General features: G+C 36.5%; 1 protein-coding gene across 3 annotated transcripts in view; it reads right to left on the bottom strand.

The window, feature by feature from the left end:
* Window positions 1–20942, bottom strand: part of DUS2 (dihydrouridine synthase 2) — a 47143-nt gene that overhangs the window by 15755 nt on the left and 10446 nt on the right. For 2 of the 3 annotated variants that reach the window (XM_050922707.1, XM_050922708.1), the window contains exons 3-8: window positions 20213–20258; window positions 14594–14685; window positions 13424–13467; window positions 12273–12337; window positions 5267–5310; window positions 1992–2057 (exon numbers count right to left, since the gene is read on the bottom strand). In XM_050922707.1, coding sequence (XP_050778664.1) covers window positions 1992–2057; window positions 5267–5310; window positions 12273–12337; window positions 13424–13467; window positions 14594–14685; window positions 20213–20258 — 357 coding nt within the window. Of the gene's footprint in view, window positions 1–1991; window positions 2058–5266; window positions 5311–12272; window positions 12338–13423; window positions 13468–14593; window positions 14686–15882; window positions 16013–17062; window positions 17822–20212; window positions 20259–20942 lie in introns of those variants that run through there. The other variant, XM_050922709.1, reaches the window with a different exon arrangement.

The raw sequence follows: 20942 nt of genomic DNA, 5'->3' as shown, positions 1-20942 counted from the left end.
GGGAGTCTCAAGTAGGTTCTCTCTGTATTTGGCACTGATATGACCACGGCTGGAATACGTCCAGTTCTGGGGTTTACAATTCAAGAAGGATGTGGTGGATAAATTGGAGATGGTTCAGAGAAGAATCAAAAGAATAATTAATGGATTAGAAAGCTTGGCTTATAGTGGTATACTAAAGAAGATCATTCTTTTACCTTAGTAAAAAGGTTAAGGGGTGACTTGATTAGCCTGTAAATACCAACAAGGGGAATAAATATTTAATCGTGAGCTCTTCAATCTAACAGAAAAAGGTATAACATGATCCAATGGCTGGAAGTTGAAGCTGGGCAAATTCATACTGGAAATAAGGTGTACATTGTTACTAGTGAGAGTAATTAACCATTAACAACATACCAAGGGTTCTGGTGGATTATCCATCACTGACCATTTTAAAATCAAGATTGGATGTTGTTCTCAACAATATGCTCTAGGAATTATTTTGAGGAAGTTCTATGGCCTGTGCTACAAAAGAAGTCAGACTAGATTATCACAATGGTCCCTCTGGCCTTGGAATCTATGAAGATTATTGAAGATACACTGATTTTATTTTTTTAATACTTTTTTTGCATGATTTTAAAGAATGTGTACATGCCTAATCTGTGCTTGCAACAACTGATTGCATTTACCTTAGATATTTTTGCACAACTAGTTACACATTTGTCCATACATACGTGCATACATTCAATCTGCATGTGCAGTCACAAAACTACGCACATAATTAGACAGTAATTTGAAAATAACCAGATTAAATTACCAAAAGGAAGACAAGTTGACTACTGGAGCTTAAAAGCTCTATTCTATGCAAACGAAATTAGTGACTAAAAAGTAAATTTTAACCAACTGCATCCGCAAGGACAGAGTTCTGAGTGAGACTGTTAATGCTGTGGAGTTTGTGATGAAAGTCTGTAGTATCTTGGAAGTCAGCCCTTTGTGTGGTGAGTGGTTTGAGGATGGTTTCTATGATTCTCGATATTTCTTTAGTAAGAGTGCCAGGGCCAGATGAGATGGATCTGTCTGGGTTTCCTTGTTTGTGTATCTTGGGGAAAACACAGAAGATCCCCTGAAGTGGGTTCATGGGGACAAGGTTGTAGAGTTTCTCTCAGAATTGTTTGGGAAAGGATTTGATGACATCCTTAAATTCCTCGGTAAACTGCGGCGTGGGGTCTACTTTGAGTTCTTTATAGTAGATGGAGTCAGACAGTTGCTGGTTGACCTTGTTAAAGAACGCATCACAATTGAGGACTATGATGGTGAACCTTTTGTCTGCTGGTTTAATCACTATCTGGTGGTTGAGTTTCGCAGACTGTACAGCTGTACTCTCAGCAATGGAGAGATTGTGGCAGAAGTGATGTTTGTTAAGGATATCCTCGTCAATTTTTTTCCTGAAGCAATTAATGTAATGAGTAAGAATGTGGTGGTCCACTGTGAGGTGTCCAATCAGGTGATTTTTTTTTCTTATGACTGCCGGCGGGGATGTGATAATTGTGGCATCTTCATTGTTGTGAAAGAATTCTTTGAGGTTGAGTCAGCAGAATTCTTCACCATGAATGGTCCCTTGAAATATGTGTTAACTACTTACACTAAACAATCTGTTCTACCTTGTATTTACTGTGCCACTGAGTACATTACCTAGACCTAAAGAGGAGCTCTGTGTAAGGTTGATAGCTTGTCTCTCTCACCAACTGAAGTTGGTCCAATAAAAGATATTACCGCAACCATCTTGTCTCTCTAAGAAATTCACTGTTAGTTGCTTTGGGCTTGTCTACCTATGGAATTGTCCTATTGAATCCATGTGTGGACACACTTATTTCAAAATAAAAGTATATGTTTCTGTATATCTTAATCCAGAGGGTTAAAAATCAGTTAAAATTTCATTCTAATGTTTATGGTATTCTAATCTGGCTCCAAGGGTTAACATTAACTGAACTAAGCATAATAAAACATGTTCTTACTGAAGGCAAGATCCGGATTTTGCAGGTCACTGGTTTACAAATTCCTTTTACCAAGGTACTCAGAATCTAAAGAAAAGAGGGGATTAAATATTATTACAGAAGCAACATGAGTAAATCTTGCTCTGTTGAACATAAAAAGACATTTGAACACTTCTCTAAAGAAAAATATATAAAAGGTTCCTATATGGAACGATGCTTTTTACAATACATTTATTTAGTTAGTTAAAGTTTATATGCCAGTTCTGAACCCACCTTATAGTAATATCATCTAGACCACATTTCTCTAGTTTGCTTATGAGAATGTCTGAGAATGTCACATGGGACTGTGTCAAAAGCCTTACTAAAAACAAAATATATCACATTTACTACTTGCACTTATTCACTAGACCAGTAACCCTGTCAAAGAAGGAAATTAGGTTGGTTTGGCATGATTTGCTTTTGAAAAATCCATGCTGACTATTCCTTAAAATTGTATTGCTTAATAATTTGTCCCAGTATCGTTCCAGGTATCAAAGTTAGGCTGACTGGTCAATAATTCCTTGGGTCCTCTTTGCCCCTCTTTTCAGGGTACTCTTGTTTGCCCTTCTTCAGTCTTTTGGAACTTCACTCATCCTCCATGAGGTCTCAAAAGTAATAGCTAACAGTTCCGAGATTGCTTTAGCTAGTTCCTTAAGTACACTAGGATGAATTTCATCAGGCCCTGCCAACTTGAATACATCCAACTTACCTAAGTATTCTTTATTCTGTTCTTTCCTTATTTTGCCTTGAGTTCCTTCCCCCTTTTTAATATTAAACTCTGGTCACGATTAATCTTTCTAGTGAAGACTGAAGCAAAAGAGGCATAAAAAACTTCAGCCTTCATGATATCATCAGTTATTAGCTCTCTTTCCCAGTAAGCAGAAAACACTTTTTTCCATCTCTCTTTTACTCCTAACATATTTTTTGAAGTCTCATCTTATTGCCTTTTATGTCCCTTGCGAGGTGTAACACACTTTGTGCCTTAGCCTTTGATTTTTTCCCCTACATGCTTGTGCTATTCTTTTGTACTTTTTGCAGGATTCCTTTTTAATTTTCAGGCCATTAAAGCCATATTGGCCTCTACTGTTCTCCCTATCTATTGCATGGGGATAGTTTGCAGCTGTGCCTCTAATATTGTCTCCTTGAGAAACTGCCAGATCTCCTGAACTCCTTTTTCCCTTTAATTTTCTTCTCATGGGACTTTACCTGCCAGCTCCCTGAGTTTGTTCAAGCGTGCTTTTTTTTTTTTTTTGAATTTCATTGTCCTTAGGTCAAATCAAACCTCCGTAACAACAGGGTGAGAGCTATCTAGGCCAGCCTTTGGATCAAGGTCAAATATTGAAGAACAGCTTTCATTCAAATATCTGGTAAGAAGTATTGATCGCATATATTGAGGATAACAGGTGCAAAGGTTATAATTTTAAATGGCAATGGCCAGCTGCTACTAAGTCATCCCCTCAGTCACCTCATATGAGAAAAAGGTTTTTACATTACACATGAAAAGGTAACCTGTGTGTCTAAATTGCAGACACCCAATAGCAACAAAAGTAGAACTTCTTGCAACACACTTTAGAAGCAATCAACCCATCTGCCCTTCAGTAAATAGACAACATTTTTATCAGCCTATGAAACTTGCTTGCACAAACTTGATTCTTCCCTGTCAAGAATAGTGCTCTGACTCAGACAGAGACAAAATCATTAGATATATAAGGACTGCAACACATTTTTGGTTGTGTGAGATTAAACACTTTGGACTGAGGTCTCATCTCCCTTACACACAAAAATACTAATCATTAAATCCTGCCATTTTTATCTCCACATACTCTCTATTATTACTGTTAAAACCTTTGGTGGATTCTCTGTAACTTGATGTCTTTAAATCAAGATTTGAGGACTTCAGTAACTCAGCCAGAGGTCATGGGTCTCTTACAGGAGTGCATGGGGATGAGTTCTGTGCCTGCAATGTGCAGGAGGTCAGATTAGATGATCATGATGGTCCCTTCTGGCCTTAAAGTCCATGACTGTAAAATGTCATCTCATGCCTTACCTACTGCAACCTCTCCGGTCTTTTCCACATTCCCCCAGTGGGTAGAGCACTGGACTGGAACTCAGATCTCTGTACTATTCCCAGCTCTGCCATTGCCCTGCCATAACCTTAGGCAGGTCACTTCACCGCTCTGTGCCTCAGTGTCCCAGTTTGCAAAATGGAGATAAGGACACTGATCTCCTTCTTAAGGTGCTTTCAAATCAGTCCCCTTGCTCTGCTTCCTCTGACCGCTGGAAGAGAAAGGGATAGTCCTAGTGTATTTAATGCCCTTAACTCTCACCTTGTATGGAAGCCACACACTTGCTTGGGAGATTATCCTCCTATTCCACCTCCTGTTTCCTTTCTGTCACCCCACTCCTAACTCCTGGATAGAAGGGAACAATACTCTGACTTTCAGAAGGGTTCCCAGCAGCACCTGTTCTTCAGACCACCAAACCATATGCTCAGTGTGTACTCCTGTGATCTACATTCCACACGTTCTGCCTGAGGCAGAGGAAAAGAGGAGTCCACTGCCCAGACTCTTACCTGACAAAAGTCACATGGAGAGCTGAACAAGAGCTCAAGAGCCATTCAATGTCACTGCTCAAAAGGTAATTTGTAACTTTTTGTTTGCATGTGGAACTATGGTCTAAACACATCAACTAAGGTTGATGGCTATCATATGGAAGCAATCTGACTGACATTTAAGGAATTTTCACTTGAATATACTCAGTTTTGCCCACTACTTCTTATTGAGCCAAATCTTAAGGCTATATAAGAGTTCTTGCAGAGCTCTACCAACGTGTAGGCCATTGAAAACTAAACATTGTAAAGCTACTCAGGGCAGGGACTGTGTCATGCTGTTGTAAAGTGTTTGCTGCGCTTTGTGCTTGAATTAAACTAACAATAAAAGGTTGTCAATGACCAGAAAAATAGAAAATCCAACCACAGCACTAAAGAGTGCAAGTTTAAAAATTGAAAATGAAGTCAGCAACAATATTGGTGTTCCTGTGGCTATAAAGCAAATTAAACCAGCAGAATAATCTATGTGAATTTCATTTGAACCTGCAAAACTTTAGACATTATTTCATCCCTTGCTCTCTCAAATCTGCTTTTCACACAATTCTCTCTCACTCCAATAAATCCAGCAGCTCAAAAATTACTCCTCAATTATTGTACATAAGCACCATATTTTCCTAGGCACAATAAAACCAACAAATCGGATACTTACACACTCAATTTTGTCAGGATCAGACAGCAGCGCTGCTCCCATACCTCCCTGGGGAAACACGTGCCAACAGAATTACAGACTGGAAACATTCAAAAAATCAACACTTCCTTCATTTCATAAGTAGTATCTTACCCAATGGCAAAGTACAACAAAACTAAATCCTCCCATACAAAAAAAATGCTTTCATGTAAGTGTGAATTACTATACACTCATTAAAAGGTATGGAACAAAGTTATTTACACATCAGTTACTGGCTTGGTTACAGAAGGATTTTCATTTAATAAAGAATCCAAATTTGAAATATATTAGGTGAAAGAGCATAGCTGCACGTATTTGGGGAAATAAGAAAACATTCTTGCTAGAATGATGTCAGCAAATGAAGCAGCAACAGCTTAGGGAACTGAATACTGAAGTTGTTTTGTTTTCCGTTTCTCTCATGAACAGCCACAAATTCCAAAATCTGTACCTAACAACTGGGATTGCTTTGTTTCTTCCCATTAGGTGATAAATTTCATTCATGTGTTCTCCCTAGCACCATTCAACTGATCGATGAGCCTTAAATGCCAGTGGTCTCAATACAGACTCCCATACTAAGTATTTACACAAAAGGAAGTGGCAGCACAAAACAACTACTAATATTTTTAAAATATAACTTTCCCCTCCTCTAATTTGGATGTTCTTCCTCGATCACACTGTCTATATACAGACAGCCACGTAGTCAGCTATGTTAACATTACATCGGTTCAGAAATTTTTGGATGGAATACTTTTCTGTCAGAAAAAGCTGATTCATTGAAATCAAAACCAGGAACACAATGACTGCAGCAAAACTTCCTCCAGACACCAGGCAGGTTTCCTGTTGTTTTCCTGCTGACTTGTCTGTCCACTTTGACAAGATGTCAGAGAACATGCAAAAATAATTTTTTTTTCAGTATTTCCCTCCTGCAAAATTTTTTAATATTTTTGTCCTTTCATCATGATTAGAAAGTTACGCAAGTTTTACAGGGAAAGACTAGTTAAGATACAGAAGAAAATATTAAGTAAAAGAAAACAACACTGAAAATATTATAATGCCGTTTTGTAACTCAATGATACACTGTGGCCCAAAATACTGTGCCGAGAAAATACCACCTTATTTCAAAAACACAGCAGGAATGGACAGAGGTGGGAGTGGGAGAATTGGGCAAGGGCCAGAGATTTGTGATGAAAACAGAGACACAGAAAAGATTAGGACTGTTTAGTTTAGGGAGAAAATGAACAAAAGGAAGGCACACAAAATAAAGTATAGTGTAGAGAGGTTCTGATCTACCCTCTCATAATACAAGAGCAAGGGAACAGTGAATGAAATTAAAATGCAACAAGTTTAAAAATAATAAGAACAAGTATTTGTTTGGAGAATACAAAATTTACTAGTGGACATCATTGTCACATGGTATTGTTGAAGCCAAGAGTTTAGCAGAATTCAAACAAAAGGATTAGATGTTTATATAGATGAGACTATCCACAGTTACAGTAGATAAAACACACTTCTAGAAGGGATATAAATTCTCAAGCTTCAATGGATAAGCCAACAAGTTACTGAAAGGGGTTAAGAAGAAACTTTCCCTAGGAACTGGTTACTCTATAGTTTCCATTATATGTTTTCTTGCACGGTCTTCTGAGTCATATGATGTTGACCACTGTCAGAGCCTAGATAAGGGACTAACTGGAGTATTTAAGTTACGATGCCTTATCTCAAAGCAACTTCTACATTCTTATGTTCCTTAAGTAATCAGTGTCCACAGGGAACACAATTTTCAGGATGGGAAAAAGCACTACTCCTCATTAATATACCCTGCAGAAGGTCACTAGGTTTCTTTGGTTCATCTACTATAAAACAGACCTATTGCACAACTCTATCTTTCTTCCACCTCATTAAGGTCATGTGGCCTAAAATAAACACCTTTCCCTTTCAAACAGTCTGACAAAAATAAATGTTCCATTATTGGAAAACAAGAGTCTTTTCAGACATAAATATCCTACTCCTGTTGCTTGAAAAATAGAAAAAAGAGCCCTACCTGCACTGCAAAATACAGTCTGTGCAATATCAAGGTAATACACATTACAGGGACATGTCTGGCAATGTGAGCCTTGGCGTTTTTATTACTCCCCACTTTATTGGCAATGTTTTCAAACCAGCTGGAATACGAGAAGGTCTGATTTCAAACAGCTTTCTAAGACGATTCACAGGCTAGCTGTAATAAAATACCACAGAAACTGTACCTTTACCTAACGCTTAAAAAATGCTTCACAGTAAACATAATTACTATATGAGCTGCCTTGGTCTGCAAGTCAGAGAGCAAGAGGCAGCTGTTAAAGGCTTGATGTTTTTAAGCTTTTAGATAGAAACAGTTAAGGGTTTTTTTTAAATGGCTCTATCTAAATGAACACTGATCAGCAGGTTAGGTCCAGATTTAATATTCACTTAACTCAACATGATAATAATCATATGATAAAATACTCCACATTCTAATATAAATTATACAGAATGACAATGTTTAATTATTACCTGTGAAGATGCTTTGTCTTTTCAGTCTCTGCAAGATGAAGCCTGAAAGCTACATCTCACAGGAGATTTATTAACTATGCCAATAGCATTAAAGACAGCAGGATATAGTGTTTAATACTGCAACCAGGCTCTCTCTCTCAGAATGAAGTGGTAAGTCATTTTGTATGAGCTTCAGCTCTTTGCTATGACAACTGCTGCACCATTTCTGCATTTTCTTCTGCCTGTGCACCTGACATTAAAATGGAGCAACATGGCCTGTTAAAAGCTCTATTTATACTTCAGCTGGTTTAGAAATGCCAAAAAGTTAAAAATTTAATTTAATGCAAATTAACCTAAGACGATTTAGATTATTTTAATGTTGCATGTGTAGGGGTAGTGTTTTGATTTGTTCAATCCCAATATATTTATTAAAACTAACCAGTTACACAAACTCAGGCTTACAAAACTGTTACGAAAGTTTACCTGCCTCTATCTAAATCTGAGCCACTTACCTTTACTGTGCCAAGGAAGAAGATATTATACTCATCCATCAAGGAATTTATTTGCCTCAATAAAGTGGGAAACTATGTTTTGTAAGGCTGATTTAACTAAAATTCTATTTAAAATGTAGTTGCCAATATCGCAGGTCACAATTTAATTTCTTGGGCATGCCACCACTAAAAATCAAGGAAATCACAATTAAGCAACATTAAATATCCATACTAGCCTCCCTTCAAGACCATATCCTTTAAGTAAAATATGAGAGCAGACTTGCAAAATACTTAATTTAAGAATATGCTTATGCATTTTGCTGGATCGGGGTCAAAATATCCAAAGCACACACGATTTGTCTATGTTCATAGAGTCTTTTGCACTGATTTCACTAAATTGATTTAAAACCTCACCTTAAGTTGAAACATTGAAATTTTTTTATACCTACAAGAGTTCAGACCCCACAACTCCACAACAACCTTCCCCTTCCAACATACAATCACCCAAAAACACACATCCATTTCCTGAAAATAATGCAAAACCTAAATACGTCCCCAGCAAAATTAAGATATCTTGCTGATACTCTTTAAATTACACCTGTATATTTAAAGAAGGATCTTACAATTACCATGCAATACACCAACACAGATTATGTAATTAAAAGACTCAAAACACACAAACAAGGGAGATAAATTAAGGTAGCACAAGCAATCTGAATTTTGCAATTTCCTAACTGTTAAGTGGGCTAAATGTTCTCGTAGCACAGGAAATGACACATTTTAAAAATTCAGTTTTTAAAAAAGAAAAATTGGAAAAAGCAAATTCCATCATGTGGAACCATATCAATCATCTCACATAGATCATCAGCAGAGTTGGGACTTTTAGATTCACAGTACAAAGTTCTATCACCTGAGCTGTTGGAGCAATTGGTATCTTAATAGCAGACTGTTATATGTGGCTACCCACTAGAAGGGGATGAGCCATGAACTTTGCCAGCGTGCTTCACAGCTATCTGCTAAACAAGAGAGTAATACTGGCACTCAGGAATCCTGGGCTCAATTCTGAAAGAGAGTAATTCAGAAATTATAGTCTCTCCAGCCCTGTTCATCTCCATTTCCTTTTCTGCTCCAGTTTCACCTGCATTCAAGAAAGGCTGATTCCTTATCCTTCTTCATCCTGCCTGGGCAATAGCAGGAAAGCACTCAAAGCCCAGTAGTGAGCATCTGTGTCTTCAGATCTGGGGCTCGGGGTTCACACCAGCCAGAAAGAGCAACTCAGGGAAAGCACTGCTCAGCCACTGCAGACACCGTGTTCAGAAAATTTTGTTGCCAGCTATTAACAAACCCCTATCAAACATGTGCAAATGGTGATTTTCAGAGGTTTATAACTTTGCCAATTTTGGGTGAATGATCATGGAGATCCCAAGGTGACCCCTGCCAAATTTTAAGTCCCTGTTCCAAAGCATGGAACTATTGCTCCTCAACAAATTGGGTTGGATTTTTGTTTTGTTTTGGTTTTTTGGTAGGTTGCTTTCTTCAACATTAGCAGAACACTTCCTAACTTTGTTCTTGGAAATAGTTGAATCTTTTTTGATGGAACTTTCCAAAAATACTCAGGTTGAGGCAGATGACCAGCACAGAACATGTCAACCTGAAATTTCCAACTGAAAACAGTCTTACAATTAAAAAGCATTAGAAAACCTTGACTATAGGCATTGTTACCAGCTGTGTCTGTAATCAATCAATCAATCTTAAACATTCTCTCTGATTACAACATATTCATTTAATTCAACAACTGAAGATTGTGGTAAATTTCTCACTATAGTTTCAACATGAAATCCACTATCGTGTACAAAAAATATTTTATCTATACTTCTCTTGTAAAGAGATGTACCAATTTTGTTCTGAAATATGCTAACATGTATATCCTAAAATTATTATGATTATCAGCATTTGCAATTTTATAGCAGAATGAATACTGTTCACAAATTCAACTACTGTACAAACTGCTCAAAAGGTATCAAAATCTGATTTCCATATCCAAAATATATAATCTATATTCAACTCTTCTGTTACTCCTGTCTTTGATATAATTCCAGAGAAGAACTATTACCCTGTTATAAATAATCATAAACAGATTAGCATATGAAAATGTCATATGGACAATAGGAACTGATCAAGAATTGTATTTTAATGAAATTGATCAGTCTATTCAAATGTCGTGGTTTTACTGTCTTTAAAATATCATTGATTTCCAGTTAATTTCTTATTTAGTAATAATTTTATTGTTAAAGATAATTTGTGTGATTTAACTAATCAGCATCATTTGGTAATAAGGAATATTTGATATTTGTTTAATATTAATGAGCTGTAAATATAAAAATGAAATTTTCCTCCTCAATAAAATATTTTTTTGGCTCTGAGAACGACAGCATTAATTCTATTTGCTATCTCTTTATTTAATAAAATAATTCTTTTATATGTAAGCATTTTGAGGTGTTCCCTTTTTCATGTTAGAGTGGACTAAATAGTAGTTTTTTCTTTTACAACTGACAGGGGTAACAGCAATTAAAATACCAGTCAAAGTTAATGCTAATTCTCATATCTACAGTTAAAGGATGCTGCAAGTCAGACTTATTTGCATCAGCCTGCTACAACAGAAATGATCCAAAAGACCCAATATATTTCATTTAAAGCAAGTTGAAACACCAAACTAAATTTCTTTAGCCAATAGCGATAACCAGAAGGCTGAGATTTTGGCGTTTTGTAACCTTCCAATAGAAAATTGCGATGCACTGAAGTCAGGGGTCACCTTAAGCACCTCTGTCCTCTATTCCCAAAAACATTACATCTATTTAGAGCAAAGCTTCCCTGCTTTTCTGTTCATGCCACAACCTAGTTATTCCTGTGAATAGATTAGTCTGATGAACAGCCAGCATGTGCAGCTTTCTGAAGCCGCTGCATCCCTAAAGATGAAATATTGTTTAAGCTGAAGAGAACCATCCAATCATGACATCATGCTGGAGAGTATTCTGGCAGCCTTTCATTCAGCCTAAGTGAGCAAGCAATGAAATTTCCTTTTGTTTATTGATAATAGAAACAGGGAGATTGATTGGACTGCAGTGGAAAAGGGCAGGGGGCACAAAAGCAGATAAGCCAGAAGACAGCAAGAGAAGCACTTTGAACACGGCCCTAGGAGGAAGCCGACAGAGATTCTTTTTGAGCAAAATACTGGCTGGAAAGAGACTTGAAATTCTGTTCAAGGAAACTGCTTCCTCTTTGTTCCTACTATGTGCAGGGAAAGATGACTGTGGCCTTGGCTACACTCACACTTTACAGCGCTGCAACTGGGGTGTGAAAAAACACCCCCCTGAGCGCTGCAAGATACAGCGCTGTAAATCGTCAGTGTAATCAGGGCAGCAGCGCTGGGAGCGCGGCTCCCAGAGCTGCACGCTACACCCGTAAGGGATGTGGTTTACATGCAGCGCTGGGAGAGCTCTCTCCCAGCGCTGCCGCTCTGACTACACTCACACTTCAAAGCGCTGCCGTGGCAGCGCTCCCGCAGCGCTGCCAGGGCAGCGCTTTGAAATTCCAAATGTAGCAATACCCTGTGTGTATATTTTTTGTAAATAAGCAGGACTGCACCTAGGAAATACCTGAGTTTCATTAATTTCTCCTGCTAATTTAAATAGCCTGCAAGGCCTCAAATTTTGACTAACAAATCAGAGAAAAGGGAGCAACAATAAAATGGCTGGTCTGATGCTTCTAACGGTTTGGACAAATACAGTTAACTGTTCAAATATAAGGACAAAAGATCACAGCTGCAGCCAAGAATAGAATGACTCATTGAAACTACAAATAATTGAACATTCACAACATTCAGAACAGAGAAAATCAAATAACTTGCCAGAACCAGAAAAGCAGAACATGTGTTGCATCCTGTGCCTCTTAAACAGGAAAAGAGAATATTTAAAGAGATTAAAATCAACCTGCCTTAGTTGAATATTCTTTTGGACAGCCCATGTTGACATCAATCCCAGCTACATCATTCTCTCTGAAAAGACAAGAACAAAAAATCCCCATAAATATTTCAGACTAGAGAAAGGAAAAAAGCATCTTGCCAGAAAGCCTGCTCGCATGAGTTTTCCATCCTCAAGAGGTTTAGATGAGAATTTGAAGTTTGGATATTTTTTCCAAACCATTGAATCTTTTCTTTTATCTGTCTCCTCACTAGTTTAAATTTTGTGTATACTTGTACAGTGGTCTCCAAAGCCATTTCAATACATATATGAGAATTTCATTTGCCTTTATTGAAGAATTCAAAGACTCTTAGTGAGTCTTAGGGAATAAACATAGTTAGGATGTTCTCCCCACAGACTCAAACCCTGTAACATATTGTTTTATATCATTTTTCAAAAAATAAATAAGAAAAATTTATCATGATTTCTCAGATCTTATGTGAGTTTAAAAGTTATATTCCTCACCCCACTGAAGCAAAACTTCCATTGTTTTTCTTCTACTTAACACATCTGGTTGAGAGCTTTAAAATCACAAAGAATACAAGAAATTGATCAATAGGGCTTTATCAGCAGGTCTGCAGCACCCAGAAGAAAACACGTCGAGGACAGAGACCTGGCATGCCTATTACAAAGTTGCACAGCAGTCACTCGCATGAAAAGTAATTGCTTGAGCAGCTACTGCCTTGAAAAAAAAATCATTACCGCTTATGGGAGCAGGAGTACAGCCAGTTCATGCTGTTCTCTCACTGATCATTCTAGATGGTGAACCCTGCTGCAACTTGCTGAGCAGCTCCTTTAACTCTTAGTGGGATGTGGAACTTTTGTTTATCCTAGGAGGTCTGCTAAGACTCTCATACCTTACTTTTGACCTTTAAAAATATTAGTTTCCCCTTGAAAAGACATATAAATAACTGATAAATATAACTAATGATAGTAATAATAGTACAAATAAAAAAGACTAGGGAAAAATACATCGAACTGCCTCAGAAGTTTTCAATGCCTGGTTTCAAATGACAGCTGCATTTGGCTAAAACTGAAAACTAGTCTTTATAAATTAAATTACACCTCAGCAAGCTACAGGGAAAGAAATTATTTTCAGGTAAGAGTCTATGAGAACTTACACAAGCTTGGCTACAGCCAAGGCTCTCTCAGCATCTGCTGATCCCTGTGGGGCAAAAAGGATGTAATCAACATTTGTTCACTTGATTCTGTTTTATAATAAATGTTTTTGTGTAGACATACACTGTTTATACACCTTTTAGAGTAGGTATATGTATAATATAACAGAGATCCACTACTAGATAGCAAAATTAGTCAGTTAAAGACATATCTGAAGTCAGCAAAGTTTGTGAAGTTAAGAATGTACTTAAATCTTTGCAGGATCAGGGCCCATCATATAACACAAATGTCCTGCATTTTAAAAGTCAAGACTGAATTTGTTTTAATCTAATAAAAACATTATATTCACAATAAATATTGTCCCTTTTTCTTATAAATATGGAAATCTTAGCTGAACCACCATGACAGAGACATGCCTAAACTGAGAACTCGGTGAATGTAGCTCTGTAATCCTTGCCCACCAACCCTTGCTTGCGTTGTCTAAAACTTATATTATTTGGGGCAGGAACAATGTCTTTCTTTCTTGTGTGAAGTGTATGGCATTGTGAAATGTTAAACATCACTCTTATTTACAGGATTGACACATGCAAATGAACCAGTTAACTGAATGAATGAACAAGGAAAACAAAAAATGTTGATAAAAATAAGTGCTAAATGTTACTAAAACTACTAAACACAAATAATGTCTAGCTATAAGTTCTATTTAATGAAATTACAAACGATGGTAGGATCACATTTCACCGTAATTTAGTTTTGGTACTAGTATGTTCGAACATATAGCTAAAATAACCTGGTGTAGAAATAAGCTACATATATGGCCCATAATATACACATTGGTCATCTGTTCTGTGTATCAAGTATTAGTCTGGATCTGTAAAAGCAGCAAAGAATCCTGTGGCACCTTATAGACTAATAGACGTTTTGGAGCATGAGCTTTCGTGCGTGAATATTCTGTGTATGCTTGTATGTAATGTAGCTTGTATACATTAGTTTAGAAATCCTCCAATGCAATCAGTGTGAAATTAGAGTCCAGAAAGATTAGCCCTAGTTAAGAAATCTGGAAGCTACTTAACATCTGGCACAGAGCTACACTTAGACATATCTAAACAGTACAGTTCTAGTAAAATTATTCTACATTGTGATCAGAAATATAACTGTTCTTGGTTTCTTACCATTTGAAAGACAACACAATCTCTCTCTCTCTCACACGTTCTGAAAACAACTCTTTCGTCAGGAGCTACAAAGTCCACTGTTTCAAGCACCTCTACATGAAATAGGAGAGATACACAAAATTGGGAGAAAATAATATAGCTAAATATAATCACAAAATACGCCAGGTGAAGCAATTAAAAATATACAATGTGCATATAAATGAAATTCTACCAAATAAAGCTGTAGACCTCAATGTCAGAATCAAAGTTTATCAAGAAACACTGCAGAGTTCAGTCATATATGCAAAATCAACTAGACTGAAAAGTTCATTAAGTTGTAATACAAACTAACAGAACGGACAATTAAGCGTTACAACCAATGCTTCTTCCCTCACACAAATATTTGTGAAAAAACAGTGGTTTTAGAATAGGGGTGAAATGCAAAACTTACTGTTGAATGTCCTAGTTCATGAGTCTAAACTATCAACTTGAAGTTACTTTAATTTTAACAAAACTTGTTTATGAAAGCATATATAGAAACAACTATAAAAGCTATTTCCCCGAATGGCTAGAGCAGTTCTTCTGCTCTGTCTCTTAGTGATGCGCTGGGGCTAGCTTTTCTAAAGACAATGTTATGTTGAAATATGTATTTTTTTTTTAATTCCTTGGTCAATGCTACTAACATAACTGTAAGCTACTGTAATGCACCTTAAGCCAACCAGGGGGCTGAAGGTGATGCAGAACCAGAGGCAGCCTATTTGGTTGGCTGTGCTTACCCACTGACATGGACTCTTATCTTCTGCACTGGCTCCCCAATAGTTTCCCAGTCCAGCTTAAGGTATTTTTTTTGTTTTTAAAAGCCCTAAATGTCTTACAATCTGACTACTGAGGGACTGTCCATCTCTCTCTGATGCCATAGTGATACACCCACAATTAGCGCAAAAGCCTGAACTGGATCTCTCTCTTGATTGAGAGGAGAAGCTGATGGTACAGCCTTCATTATGAGGCAGCCTTGGCTTTAAAATCTAGCCCATGTTCTGGCAAAAACAAAACAAAAAATAGATCTTTTGATTTTCAGGCCATGCCAAGGCTTTTGGGGAGGGAGAGGCTTAAGGATTAAAGCCTGTGTAAAGATGTGTAGTTCCTGGAGTAAACAACAGTTACTAGTTTTATTATTTGCCTTTGTAAGCTATGTCAAAGCCACTTGGAGCTTTAACATTTGGGTTAATAGGTTTAATTTCTTTCCATTTCTAATAAGAGCGAGAAGTATTTTAAAATGTGCACTTTTAATATTCATGAATTTCTCTCACCTTGCATAATGCATGTGAACTAGTCACTTTCACTCTCCAGTTCTCAATCACCAGGCATAATGCTGCAGTGTTGCTTATGGATACCCCAGGAGAATGCTGGACTCCAGACATCTCCTACCGTCACCCTATACTAGAATTAAAACGACTTCAATCCAACTGAAAAAAATTCAATTTTTTTAAACCTTGTTTTTAGAAAACATTCTGAGCCCAAGCTAACCTGATGGCATCTCAAATTTGTGTAATTTACTGAAAGCATACATAGCATTTTTCCTCTCCCCAAAACACAGCCAGGTTCTCTGGGAAGGACTGCAGTTGAGATTACTGCAAAATCCATGTGCTAAATCAAAAAGGGTTACTGCAGTGTTCTAAAACATTTGTGAAGAGAGGTACGTACAGCAAAACAGTGACTTGTATTAGCCTACAGAAATTAACAGATTCCAAAATCTTCTTGATAAAAGGTCTTAATAAGAATTGCATGTGTTATGAAGCCTTGAATTTAATACAGTAAATTCATTTGAGTATAAAACAATTGAATTTAACTCCATGATCAAGATAAAAACAGAAAAGCCACTGAGAAGCTGTAAGTAACATTGATTTAATGTTTTATTTTTCTACTCGTTCAGACTGAATATTTTTATAGATTATTATATATTAAAATACAGTAACTAATTTTACCTTTACAGAACTGCTGATATTCCTATATTAAAGTGGGCTGGATCAAATACCTCCAATGTCCCCTTCCCTACTCCCATCATGAGGCCAATTAAGCCATACTTTAAGTAGGAGCAGTTCCATTTTGGTTTAATGGGAATAGCACCCACTTACGCCAAAGCTCACTTTGGCTTATGTTCATTAATGTAGGTGAGAGGTTCTAAAAACATGGCCACAAGCAAATAGCTCTCCTCATCCAGTTTTCCTTAACCACTTGAAAGCAGCCCTTAGATGCCAAGTGCACCCATAAAAAAAGCTATTGGTTCTCATGGAAAATGGCACAAAGGATTCTGAGGTGCAACTGAGGATTGGTTTCAAGTAGTACATATGGGATCACAGAAGAGAAAAAGTGATTCAGTGAGGGTTAACAGAAGGATAAAAGGTTGAAAACCACAACTCCAAGTGTTCAACGTGAAAGCTGTGACTGCATAAACAGTGGAATCTCAAGTAGGAGTAGAGGTTATTTTACCTCTGTATTCGGCACTGGTGCGACCGCGGCTGGAATACTGTGTCCAGTTCTGGTGTTCACAATTCAACAAGGATGTGGATAAATTGGAGAGGGTTTAGAGAGGAGCCATGAAAATGATTAAAGGATTACAAAACATGCTTTACAGTGATAGACTAAAGGAGCTCAACCTAGAGTTTAACAAAGAGAAGATTAAGGGGTCACTTGATTGAAGTTTATACAAGAGGAACAAACATTTAATAATGGGCTCTTCAATCTAGCAGAGAAAGGCATAACACAATCCAATGGTTGGAAGTTGAAGCCTGACAAATTCAAAATGGAAAAAAAGGCAGAATTTTTTATTTTTATTTTTAACATTGGGAGCAATTAATTATTGGAACAATTTAACCAGGGGTTGTGGTGGATTCTCCTTCACTGATAATTTTAAAATCAAGATTGGATATTTTTCTAAAAGATCTGCTCTAGGAATTATTTTGGGGAAGTTCTACAGCCTGTGTTATATAGGAGATTAAACTACAGGATCACAATTGCCTTTTTTGGCTTGAATTCCATGAATCTCTAAGCTTGATGAGGGAAAAAAAATACAATTTTTTTAGCCAATAACTTGCTAATATAAAAATTAGCAAACTGACTCCAAGGTTCAGTTGGAACATTAAAGAATTTTATTATGCAGAAACAGTTTTCATGTGATTAAGCTGACAGATGCCACCTAGAACATCCTAATGAAACATCATTATAAATACAGATGAAATAGATTGACATCTGGCATCAGCAACTGAGGAAAACAAATGTGGTCTCTTCACAAAAATATGAATAATATTAGATAAAGTATACTAATACACCACACCATATACAAATTCCTTAGAAATCATAATTGCCAATGTCACCTGACACCGTTAGGATGAAGGTGCCAGTCCCTCTTTATCTCTTAAGATCCACTTCGAAGGGTAGAGAGGTGTATAGATCTTTGTGGGGATCCTTCACACCGGGACGAATCTCATTTCTTATAAGCATATACTTGTAGACTCAAATTTTATTTTCTTTCAGAAGGGTCAGTTAAGCCCTTCTCATTCAAATTGTTAACATAAACTGAGTCATCTTGTAATGATTTACACAGAAAAATTCATTATAGCCAACGGGACTATAAATCTATATAGAATGTGTTCCATCTGGTCCGTTAATATCTATGCTCTGCCTTGTTTCTGGTCCAGTTCCTCACCCTTTTCATGCAGTTACTACTCATTATTTGAAATTTATGTTGCAGTAGCACCTAAAGGGCAACCAGGTCAGGACCCCATTGCATTAGACACTGTACCAAAGCAGAAGCTACTATTTTAGTTGAAGATTCTGAAACCTAAAAATTGACGTACACCTTTGTCACCCCATTTTCATCTTCAAACAAGTCAGGTTCATCTTTCTTTTCAACTAACCGTTACTAACACATAAACATTAATAAAACAAAACAAATCTAGACCCAGTTTGCTACATGTTTACATGATAGTCAAAAATTTCAGCATGTGCTTTTTTGGGTTGTACAGCACCATTACTGTGATATTCACTGTTATGTACCTTAAAACAGTATAGGAATTGTAGGTTTTCAGCTTACGAATGGGGAGAGGGGCAAGCCAAATAGCCAAGGCAAGAGCTCAAAAAACTGACCTACACTGAAAATAGCAATATGTTGAAGACTACTGTCCTTGAGTGTCCATCTGAGCTATCACATTAAAGAGGAAACTGCTTGGTATAGGTATTTGTGAACATGAATGTTTCTGTGTGCCAACGTATGTTCTAATAATTGCCTCCAGGTTTTCTCACCAAAAAACAACCCAAAGCCCATTGTATTTCAGCTGTAATAATTATATTCTTAATCAGAAGACTAACTGTATAGGTGATATAGCTTACTAGAGTTCTCCCAATAAAAAGTTATTAAGGAGGACGTTTATTCAGCACCAATAAGTTTGAATATATAGAGATTAAACACAGCATACATTTAATGGAAATATGTGCACTGAGTGCACTTAAAACCACTTCAGTTTAAATGGTAAAAGTGCACATAACTGTAAATAAGTTAATTTGAATCTATAATTCAACACAGACGCTCTCAATGTTTCCTCAGTTGAGCTGGTCAAAAGTAGGAGCACAATTAAAATTGACGTCAATATTTTCTACAAGAGTTTGTAAGTCATTTTAATTTTGCAGGTTTTTATATGGAACAATATTTTCTTTATTAGAAACTTTGTTTGAAAGTTTTCTTTGAAAATTCTCAGTTTCAAACATTGTTCCCTTAATTTCATTTTTCCTTTAACCCTCATTTCACAACCCCACTGTAATTTTCTTCCTTTCCCCCACTCCTTTTCTCTTTTTTATTGTCCTTTCTTCCATTTTGCCACTAAAAGGGGAAAGAGGAGAAAAGAGCAAATGGGGGGAAATTATAAAATTAAAAAGACTAATTAATTTTTCCAGTTCGGTTGAAAACCAGAAAACTTGGAAAAAATCCCACATTTTTTGTGCTAATTTCCCATTACAAAAAGGAGATTTGTTTTATCAAAACATTTTTCATTCAAAAAAAAAAAATCGACCAGTCCTAGTCTTCAAATTCTATCTGTAAACATTACTAAATATGCTTTCAGTTCTGTTAGCTTCATATATCCATTGCAAAGCGAGCTGGACTCTATTCTATATAATGAGACACCAACCAAATTATCAGCTAAAGTTTCAGTTATGGAAACTTTACTATTGTTATGAAAGAAAACTAAAATCTGACCAAAACAAAATATCCGCTGTAAGCTGAACAAACTGACTCAACTGTTGGAGAACATATAAACTTATATCATTCATTAAGCATGACAAGTCATTTTCTAAGATTTCATCAATTATGTGCAAGTTGCCAAAAACAAATTAGATCTTGTTCTTTTAGTTGTAATACTTTACGTAATTATGAATAACAGTAAGGAAATTATAGTTTCCATTTCTTTTAACCCAAATGTGTCCCTCTAACAGTTTATTAAATGGAATGGGAATATTAACACCTCTTGTAGCTACTGCTTACGTGTCTCTGGCTACCAAATCAACAAAGTAACAGAGCATTTCTCATCATTTACTGAAACGAAAAAAGGGTACTTGAATGCTTTTATCAAAATATATTGTACTTGCCATTTACAACTCTTTTGCACTGCACCATCTTTATGTCAATCAGCTCCTAAGAATAAGGATCAGAAATATATGTAACTGAATTAAAAAACTAAATAAAAATAAAATAAACTAGCAAGTTTATCAGAGTAAGATTAGTTAATTTGCCTCTTATGAGAGATACTATATTTCAGCTCTAGAGAAACAGCACAAAAGGACATGAATGAAAATTAAAGAAACAGTATAAAATACAGTAGGTCATGACCACAATTAGATTTCATAATTATATGTACAGAAATGTTATAACAGTAGACTAGATCAGTGACCCATCTAAACAACTACCCCATGGTAATTCTAGAGCTTGGGGTAAAAAGTGACCAGACACCTATAGCCAGGAGACTAATCCTATTGAGGCTGAAACAAAAAGAGGCAACCTCTCATCAGCAAAGTCCAGGAGCACTCATCTCAGGGATGAGAAGTCCAGGACCCACCTCTCTAGATCGGAGAAACTATGCAGTTTCCTGGAGATATTCTCAAATGCTGAAAGAATCAGATTCTACCGACAACTTTTCTCCATTTCTTCACTATACAACAGCCATTAAATGAGGCAAAAACAAAAAAATATTTTTTGTCTTTGCTCAAACTATCTAGTCAAGGTCAAGCTCTATATCATACAGAAAAGCAACCTATTTTAGAAGACAAAAGAAAGTCAAACAGTTAAGGAACATGGAAGACAAAATTGTATGAAGATTAT

This window comes from Gopherus flavomarginatus, chromosome 14, assembly GCF_025201925.1.
Source record: "Gopherus flavomarginatus isolate rGopFla2 chromosome 14, rGopFla2.mat.asm, whole genome shotgun sequence".
In the NCBI taxonomy this organism is placed as follows: Eukaryota; Metazoa; Chordata; order Testudines; family Testudinidae; genus Gopherus; species Gopherus flavomarginatus.
This window is presented reverse-complemented; position numbering and strand designations above follow the sequence as displayed.